This window comes from Zingiber officinale, chromosome 9B, assembly GCF_018446385.1.
Source record: "Zingiber officinale cultivar Zhangliang chromosome 9B, Zo_v1.1, whole genome shotgun sequence".
In the NCBI taxonomy this organism is placed as follows: Eukaryota; Viridiplantae; Streptophyta; class Magnoliopsida; order Zingiberales; family Zingiberaceae; genus Zingiber; species Zingiber officinale.
Window position 1 is genome coordinate 50,179,697 of NC_056003.1, and position 10,509 is coordinate 50,190,205.

A 10,509-nucleotide genomic window follows, 5' to 3' on the forward strand; every position below is an offset into this window, starting at 1 on the left:
AACTCCTCTTTCAATAGATAAATCTAGCTATCTTTTCTATCCTCATTAAATTAACCCATGACATATTCCTAACTTTGTAAAAACAATAACTTAGAAAATTCCCTATAGTTCTATAAAATCACGATAACTTATACAATACACATATATATCATTATTATTTATAAAATTATAATTATCATTATCCTTTAGGCTATGTTTACTCTAGAGGGTGGATGAGGAAAGGAAATGAATCAACGATAGAAAGTTGTCTTTGGAGGAAGAGAAAAGAAAGGGTGAAGAAATCTTTTCCTTTGCACACTTGTTTATCTTGATAGAGGAAGGTAAATACTTATGATGTAATTTTGTAAATAAAAAAGGGTGCATGCGTCATTTTTTTTGATACATAGTGTAATTTTGTGATTTAAAAAGGGTACATGAGTCATTTTTTTTGTATATGGTGTAATTTTGTGAATGCAAAAGGGGTACATGCGTCATTTTTTTTTCCATCCGTTGCTTTCCGTCCGATTTTGAGGTGATTGATTTTGGCTCCCAAATTATCCGTGGATGGATTACATTACTTTTCCTTCGGAAAATTTTAATGAAGTAAACGACGGAAACTTTTCCACCGTGAAAACTTTTCCTTAATTTTACTTTCCACTCTCCCAAATAAACAGAGCCTTAATCAACCTTATTTATAGTAAAATTTTAAATTATTTTATAATTGGTCACTTATTTACCTGTTATCTAACACAAGTAGTAGTCAGTTGGGATATAAACCAAGTAAAGCTATCTGAGTTCTTCTTGTCTTGTTTTATTATTTCTGTTGTGCATCTCTGTGTTTGTGTTTAAAAGTAAAAGAAGATTTTTAAATTAGTGATATTCAACTCCCCTTCTATCGCGCTTTTCAGTCTTACAGTAACCACGCCGAACAATCATCGAGATGACTTCACAAAGCCACCAGTCTCGAATCCATCTTTGGTATCGGCCAACAAACTGAGACAAGTTCTTTGAGAAAGACCCCACTAATGGTTCGATATTCTATGGTGTTAGCAACCCAACGATACCAAACATAGAGGAATTCCAACTCACTTTAGTACCCGGTAGCATATGCAACCCGAAAACACAAAGCACATTGAACGACAACCGACAAAGTTGTTGTTTGGGGATTCTAATAGCTACTGACTGTTAGAATGTATACTAAAAGTCTAGTTTTTTGTATAAACATTTATTTTGAAATAAGAATCACATTGGTCAAATGTCTATATTTATGTTAAGTGTAGTTGTCCATTTAATTTATATTGTAGATAACATGGTGTGTAGTGTTACACAGAAGATCATGTTATCATTTCCTTATAAATTATAAATAGTAACTCACAACCAAGATGAAATGGAACAAATCATTGGAGTGGTTGTAGTGTAATTTGATATTAGTTTATCTTGACTATAAAATTACACTAGTACACTATAAGTGTATTGAGCAGGACCATTTGAGATAGTTTCTTTTTATACTGACTATATAAAAGAACAAAACCTCTGTTATTATTGAAGTGCGTACTCTTAATCATGATATAATAACAAGCACGCATACTTAATATTTATTTCTTTAATTTATCAAAGGGTGAGATTTAGTTCGTTAAATCAATAGGCCCGATAAGTTGAAAAATGATATTATTTTATATGGTATGTTGTTGATTATAAAATGAAACTATCTCCTAGTAATCTAGGTTGGTGATTAGGGGTGTCAATTCGGGTGGGTCGGGTCGGGTTGGGTCGGGTTGAGTTTTTTTTTTTTTTTAACCCAACCCGAACCCGACCCGAACCCGAGTTCAACCCAAAACACCTCAACCCGAACCCGAACCCGACCAACCCGATCAACCCGAACCCGACCCATATAACCCGAAAATCCTATTCAAAACGACTTTTTTTTGGCTATTTTCCCTATAATTCTTCACTTTTATCTCAATATTCCATCATTATCATACAAACATGATATTAATATACATAAAAACATCTAAATTTTTAAAATAAAATTTGATTTAACCCCAAAAAAACCCACAAAACCCTATATTTAAGTCAACCCGGGTCAACCCGGGTCAACCCGAACCCAACCCGACCCAACCCGAGACTCATTTACTCTCCAACCCTCCAACCCGAACCCGACCCGAACCCGAAAATGCCCAACCCGAACCCGATTTTTTTCGGGTCGACTCGGGTTGGGTCGTCGGGTCGGGTTCATTTTTGACACCCCTATTGGTGATGTCTCGTTGAGGAGCTCATAAGGATTATCATGTAAACCCTGTAGGTGGACTTAGTCCGACATGACAATAAGTTTGAGTGATACTACTCTTGAAGGTAGATATTAATTAAGTGAGTTGTCAGTAACTCATTTAATTAGTGGACATTCAATATCTTAAACACAATGAGACTAACGCACTCATGATAAAAATGAGCACTTTATGGTTAAATCATAGAGATTGGCGGGCTCGTTTAAAGAAATGTGTCAGGATCACTTTATGGTCTGTCCTTTCTTGGGAAAACTTTAAGAAACGTGTTAATGATTTGAGATGCGTGCATAACATAATAGTAACAATATAAAAGGGGTCCCCACCTACAAGTAGAGATATGCGATACTTCTTATTTGCACACGCTATTTGTTATATTTCTTGTCCAACATCGATCGCTGACTTGAGCGTCAGAGGCCTAACACCAGGGACCCCTTCCCTGACTCGACACTAACGCTCCCTGTGTTGCAGGATAGCGCGGAGTCTTCAATGAGTCAATAGCAGAGCCACGTCCCAGCTTACCGTCTTCACTGATTTCAGACGGAATCATTAGGTAAACAGATCAAATATGCATTGTAACAACAATGAAATCATAGTTGTTATAGTAATTATATGATTTTGTAGATGTTGTAGCAGCTTCGGCTGCTACAAAATCTTAATTGCAAGCATGTGAATACTTTTGAACATGCCAAATATGCATTATCGAAGCAACTTCGAGCCAAAATTTTGATGGGAAACATAGGAAGATAATAATGAAAATAATATATTAAAAAATAATTGGGGGTCCCCTAGCGATGATTTATTATAGTGCTTTCATGATTTATCTTGGGAACTGATAGAAAATTTTCATAGAATTAGATAGGTCGCTTTTAAAATTAATTAGGTCGTAAGAATTGGATAGGTGAGTTATAAAAAAATAACAAGGGTAAGGTGCCGAGGATTTTTTTTATTTTTTTATAATTTTAAAATTTTAGATTTAGAATTTTAATTTTAAGATTTAGGATTTAGGACTTAGGATTAGGATATAATATTAAATTTTAAAAAATTTTAATAAAAAAATTTATATGTGTGTGCGATATAATATTTCTGACACGCAGTGATAGATCTAGGGAATAGGGATGTGCTTGAGTATCCCCTCATTTCTGGAAAATTTTATCAGTATATTATAGTAACAGGTAGAAAGACAAATTCCAACTTCCTGTTTTTTGAACGATTTTTTTTTTTTTTATCCGTCACTGCTGACACGAAAGCGACGTCTCCATGGCGACACGTGAGGCGGGTTCCTCCACGCCGCTGCTCCCGCTCAATTGTCCGTTCTATTTTCTTCTTCCTCTCCAACTCCCAACCTTCTTTACCTCCCTACTTGTCCTATCAGAGGTCAATGTAGGAGGGGTCCTCGCAAACAACCCTACGAGAAGGCAGGTAAAAGGAATGTCACAGTTGGTGGGTTTCCGCGTTGGAAATAAATGAAGAGGAAACCGAGTATGTGCTGGTTCGGTCACGATTAATATCGGAACAAGCCAATCCACGTGGCCCGAAGATGGTACGACCCAATGGGGAGGGGCTTTCCCTGGGACCATCGTGACGTGTGTATTGTATTTAGATACGGACAGCAATCTAGGATGGAAAACAAACGAATTTCTTTTATATATTTTTTTAAAAAATAAAATAAATAAGGTTGATAGGATTTTGGACACAGTAGATTAAATCTTAAATTCATATATCATACTAAAAAGTTTAATATAAAAAACTTTATATTGTATCAAAATTTTAATATATTAAATTTTTAATACGCTATAAATTTTATATTATTTATATTAATTTTTTAATATCAGTACTATATATGTAATATATTGATAGTAAATTTTATATCAATATTGATATTAAAAAATTATACCATATCAAAATTTTTAATATAACAATAATATAAATATAATTTTATATATTTTGTTACGATACAGTATATTAAATATTTGATATTTTTTCTTCCCTAAGATGTAATACTCAATATATTTTTTATTATCATTTTCATAAAAAATTACTATTTTCATTTTATTTTAAATATATTTTTTATTTTAACGACAGCTACCATATCACGAGTATAATTGTTGTCTGTTGAGGTTAAAATATATCTCATCCAATCAAGTTCTAAGTGATCGTCTTATATCCCGTTTTCATGACATTCACTAGGAAAGAATTGACTATGTAGTTTTTGAGAGTTAACTAAAAGAGAAAAAAATACCCAAAATTATAAAATTAACGTATTAAAGTAAATTAATTTTTAATTTAATTTGAAAAAAATATTATAAATGAGTGAGTTTAAGTAATTTTAATTAAATTATTTTAAAAAATTAATTAAAAATGCTTTATGTAGTTGCAATAATATTATTAAAATAAAAGTATTTTTATTATAAGAAATATAATAAAGTCCTTAAATGACTATCGCGGGAAGAAGAACAGTGGAACCGGGGAAACAAATAGAACGGACAAGGAGAAGGAGAAAAAGAAAATAAAAAATCGGACAAAAAGGTAAACGAATCGCAGCCGTCCATCTCGAGGACAACTTCAGATGTAAGCAAACCCAAGCCGTTGCCATCTTTTTCTCCTCCAGTCCCAACTCACTCCCTCCCCATTTCCCACTTCACAGCGACGCAATCGTCCTACCCAGGCCTCACCAAATTCCAACTTTCTCCGTTGGATCGTAATCATACAGTCAATATTCATGATGATAAGGTGGGCCCGAGGTTGCGTACACGTTGAGTACATTTGCTATCGAATCCTTTCTTATTAACTGAAACGCCTCGCTGCTGTCTCTCTGTTTCGCTTTTGTCGAGTCTAGAAATACCGCCGGTATTCGCTTCCTTGTCGCTTCGTCCCATCCGTTGAAACCCTAAAAGCGCAGAACCGATTAATGGCGGCGGCGGCGGCTGTCTTCTTCTACTTCTCCTCTCTTCTCGCCTTCCTCGCTCATGTGGCAGCGCGCATTCCCGGCGCGTACACTGGCGGGCAGTGGCAGGATGCTCACGCCACCTTCTACGGTGGCAGCGACGCCTCAGGCACCATGGGTCAGTAAGAATTTCTTCATTTCGATTCAATTAGTCGCTGCTGTTGTTTTGCTGTGAGATTGATGAGATCTTCTCAGGCGGGGCGTGCGGATACGGGAATGTGTATAGCCAAGGGTACGGGGTGGAGAACGCGGCACTGAGTACGGCGCTGTTCAACGAGGGCGAGAGCTGCGGGGCGTGCTTCGAGATCAAGTGCGCCGACGATCCGCGGTGGTGCCACAGCGGCAGTCCTTCCATTTTCATCACGGCCACTAACTTTTGCCCGCCCAACTACGCGCTCCCTTCCGACGATGGCGGGTGGTGCAACCCACCGCGCACCCATTTCGACCTCTCTATGCCTATGTTCCTCAAGATCGCCGAGTACCGTGCCGGCATAGTCCCTGTATCCTTCCGCAGGTACGATCCTCTATCAATCCCTTTTCCTTCCGCTTCTTCCTTCTGTTTGTTAAAATGTCATTTCCCGGTGCGGTATGGACAGAGTGCCTTGCAAGAGGTCGGGCGGCATCCGGTTCACCATCAATGGCTTCAAGTACTTCAACCTCGTGCTGATCACCAACGTGGCCGGTGCCGGCGATATCATTCGTGCCAGCGTGAAGGGGTCCAGCGCCGGGTGGATGCCCATGTCCCGCAACTGGGGCCAGAACTGGCAGTCCAACGCGATCCTCGTAGGTCAGTCACTCTCCTTCCGCGTCACCGGCAGCGACCACCGTACCTCCACCTCCTGGAACGTCGTCCCCTCTGATTGGCAGTTCGGCCAGACGTTCGAGGGCAAGAACTTCCGCATCTGATCCATGAAATCCCGTTCCTCTAATTAGTAGAAAGATTATAGAAATTAAGTGTGGAATCGGCGCCAAGGTTTTTGTATTTGGTGTTTTCGTTTGGTCGGCGGTGAAACGATCGATGTTGTTGGAAGTTGCGAAAGGCGATGAGGTGAGAGGCAGGAACGTCTTGAGTAGCTTTTTGTGTGTCTCCAATTCTAGGTAGGTAGCAGTGGAGAGAAGCATGCGGCGGCACAGGCTGAAGTGGCCGCTCGTCGATGTAATGGAAAGCGATGTAGCCCGCAGTTGCTGCAATTTCATATTTTCAAAAAATTATATTTCTTCGTGGTAGTAAAGGGGATGATACTCATTTCAGACTCTTCACTCATGTCAGTCGACATTAATCTCTACAATAAATGTAATACCTCTAATAAACTCATTCATACAAACAGTGATGATATTAATTGGTCAAAAGGCTCTGGTATAGTTATTAGAATCATTAAAAAGGTAGTTTAATGGTGTTATTTAAATTTTTATAGGTATAGCTACGAAATTATTTAAATTTAATTAAAATAATATTAATATAGCTAAAATCATTATAATATTATTATAGTAGTTTTTGCTGTCTTGATTTTATTATTATTATTATTATTATTATTATTATTATTATTATTATTATAACAGTTATTAATTTGGTTGGTTGTTTAATAGTTTTATAATGTTTTAGTAAGATTGATATAGTATTATAATGATTTTGAGTATCTTGAAGTGATTTAATTAATTTAAAATTTTTGGCTGAATTTATTTAATTTTTAAAAATATTATTCTGGAGCAGCTCCCAATTTTGGTATCTGAAGTATACTCTTTTTTGCTATTGTAATAATTAGGGGTTGAATATTAATTTGAATAAAAATTAAAAGGGCATCATGAATTATGCAAGTTATTAAAATAAATAAGATATTATATTATATTATTTATTTAAAAAATACCTTTCTTTATGCTGTTATATCAATTAAGATCGGTTGTAACAATTAGTTGTAATTATTACAATGTTATTGTAGTGTTGTAAGTGCAAATATAATATTATTATAGTAATATAGTAGGTATTTAGATAGTTGTTAGTGTTGGAGTGTATACTAAAAGTCTAGCTTTTGTAAATATTTATTTTTGAAATAAAAAAATCATATTGATCAATATCTATATTTATTTGTTAAATGTAATTGTTCAATTAATTTATATAGTAAATAATATGGTATGTGGTGTCACACACAGAAGATCATGTTGACGGTTCTTTATAAATTATAAACAGTTGCTCACGACTAGGATGGAAAGGAACAAATCATCGGAATAGTCATAGTGTAATTAAATATTAGTTTATCTTGATTAATAAATTACACTGATACATTCTAAAGTGTATTCAGTAGGATCATTTAGGTAAGTTCTTTTTGTACTAATTTAATAAAAGAACTAGACCTTAGTTATTATGGAAGTGTGTGCTCTTAATCCTAATATAATAATAAGCACATATATTTAATATTTATTTCTTTGACTTATCAAAGGGTGAGGTTTAGCTCGATAAATCAATATGTCCGATAAGTTGGGATATGATATTACTTATTGTGTGTATTGTTGATTATAGAAGGAATCTGTAACCTAGTTATCTAGGTTGAGAATGTCCCCAAGAGGAGCTCATAAGGATTGTCATGTTAAACCCTGCAGGTGGACTTAGTCCGACATGACAATGAAGTTGAGTGGTACTACTCTTGGAGCTAGATATTAATTAAGTGAGTTGTCAGTAACTTACTTAATTAGCGGATATTTGTTATCTTAAACACAGAGAGACTAACACACTCATGATAAGAAGGAGTCCATAATGTAATTTGGGATTGGTGCGGTAGTGGAATAATAACTCTCTAGTGGAATGAGTTATTATCGATAAACTTGAGTTGTGTGTTCGGGGCGAACACGGGATACCCAAGCTCATCGGAAGGCCAAAACCAATTTCTCCTCTAGGTCCCTATTGTAGCCTCATTAAAGCCTCAAGTCCATCCAAAGAAAAGCCCATCTTGGTGTCCAAGAAGGGGGCCGGCCCAATGCTTGGTGACCAAGCAAGGGCCGGCCACATCCTTTTTATAGGGGCCGACCCTATTGCTTGGTGACCAAGCATGTAGGGGACGGTCAAGATTAATTCAAATAGGAGGGGTGTTTTGAATTTTTAAAATTTTTTTTTTTTGTAGAAAATTATAAGTTTTAAAAGAGAGATTTTAATTTTAAAAACTTTCCTTATTTGAATTAGGTCACATGTTTTAATAGAGAGTTTTAAAAGTTTTGAAACTGTCCTTTTTTAACCATGCTCATGGTTTAAGAAAAAAAATGAAGATAAGTTTTAAAATTTAAATTTTCTATCATCGTGTTAAAAAATAAAATTTTATAAGAGAAGTTTTAAATTTTAAAACATGGTTTTAATTTTTAAAACTTTCCTTTTTTAACTCTCACTTTAGGAAATTAGGAGAGAGCTTGTAAATTTTTATAATGGCTTATAAAATTTTATTAAAAATTTATTTTTCCTTTTTTCTCTTGATGAGGTGACCGGCCACCTTGCTTGGTGCCCAAGCAAGGGGCCGGCCATAATTAAAATTAAAAAAAATCATCACAAAATTAATGTTGGTGATTGATTCAATCAAGAGAAAAGAAAAGGAAAAATAAAAAGGAAAAAGAAAAAACTAGAGGATGATTTTATTTCTTGTCAAAAGTTTTTCCTTATTTGCCTTGGGCAAGTAATATGAAAGAAGGGGTGAGGAGGCCTCTTGGGCACAACTCTTATTCTATTGTTTGGAGGTTCTCTTGGTGTGGCCAGCCCTCTCCCTTCTCTTTTCCCTTTTGCTCTCTTCTCCTTGGTGGTGGTCGGATTTTAGAAGAAGAGGAAGAAGTTTTTGGGTGGTGTTCATCTTGGAGGATCGCCGCCCACACGACGTCCAAGGCGAGGCGAGGAATACGACAGAAGATCTTGAGGTCGTTAGCTTACAAAGAGAAGGTATAACTAGTAGTTTTCTTCCGCATCATACTAGTTATTTTCTTTGTAAGAATTATAAATACAAGAGGCAATTAGATCTAGTTTATCGAATTTATTTTTCGAGCTTGTGTTTTCTTCTTTTTCGAATTTGTGATTCGATTGTTCTTTTTGGTTAACCTAGAGTTATTTAAGGAAATTAAATATTAGCTTTCCTTAAAAGGCTTTATCTAGGCGGTGGTGGTTGCTCTCATATCCAAGAAGGCCATGTGCCTCGCCATGCAGTCCTGGAAGCCAATTTTGAAAATTAATATTTAATGGAATTAATAACATAGGTGGATTTGAATCAATAGTGTTAGGTTTTGCTTGCGATTTAATTCTAAACCATTAAGAACAGATAAGTTAAATTTGGAATCAATGATGTTAAGTTTCGTCTGCGATTTCTAATTTAACTTCTAAAGAACACAATAGGTTATTTAAGGAAAGGCCTCTGTGTGTTTAGAATTCAAATAGGTTATGCACATGTCATACATAATTTAGGCAGGATAATAGTAGGATGTGCTAACTCTTTGGTTGCAGGCTCCAACTATTATGGCTTATTGATGTTGTGTGTGATTGGACCCTTGGACATGTCAAGGGCAATATTTTGTGTATGCATGATTGTATGTAACTAATACAGCAGGAGCTGTATTAGCCCTAGGATTTTAGAATTTTATTTTTGATCTAGATTACATGTACATTCCCTTGTGGAATATAGGATCGATATATGTAAAATTCTATTTTTGTCGCAGATCGGATTCTTGTGAGACATGGTACTTTTGAAGCACCAGAGGCGCAGCGGAATAAGAAGCATGATGGATGCGACAACTCGACCCGATGGCGGTGGCTAAAGATGGCAGCAGCTAGGGTTGGAGCACATGGAGGACAGTAACAGATAGAGCTGTCAGACGGGCCAACCCGTGGCGGGGCGGGTCGGCCCGTGGCGGGCTAACCATTTGGCGGGATGGGGCGGGCCAACCCGTCAACTTGGCGGGTTGAGAAATTTCCAACCCAACCCATTCTAAGGCGGATTGCGGGTTTGGCGGGCCAACCCGCGAGCCCATCAAAAATTTTTAAAAAAATTAAAAAATATTTCATATCTTCAACATTTTACTTCGAAAAAGTTTTCTACAATTAAATGTATAAATAAACATGTATTTTAAATATAAATGAACACAAACGAGTACTTATGTTGGATGAAAAGTACTATTTTTATTTCAAAATTATAACAAAGAAAGATAATAAATTGGCCTAAAATTTAACTTACATATGTTTTTCAACCCGCAGGCTAACCCAAGCCTGAGCGGGCCGACCCGCGCGGGTGGCGGGCCTAGGCGGGTCGGCCCACAGCGGACTTGGGTTGATAAAATTCCAAC

At 36.3% G+C, this 10,509-nt stretch overlaps 1 protein-coding gene across 1 annotated transcript; it reads left to right on the forward strand.

The window, feature by feature from the left end:
• Positions 1 to 5,141: 5,141 nt before the first annotated feature.
• On the forward strand, positions 5,142 to 6,436 carry LOC122025659 (expansin-A4-like). The gene is made up of 3 exons (XM_042584497.1): positions 5,142 to 5,326; positions 5,404 to 5,722; positions 5,805 to 6,436. Exons 1-3 carry the CDS (start codon positions 5,173 to 5,175, stop codon positions 6,112 to 6,114), a joined length of 783 nt encoding a protein of 260 aa, XP_042440431.1. The 5' UTR covers positions 5,142 to 5,172; the 3' UTR covers positions 6,115 to 6,436.
• The last annotated feature ends 4,073 nt before the right edge of the window (positions 6,437 to 10,509 follow it).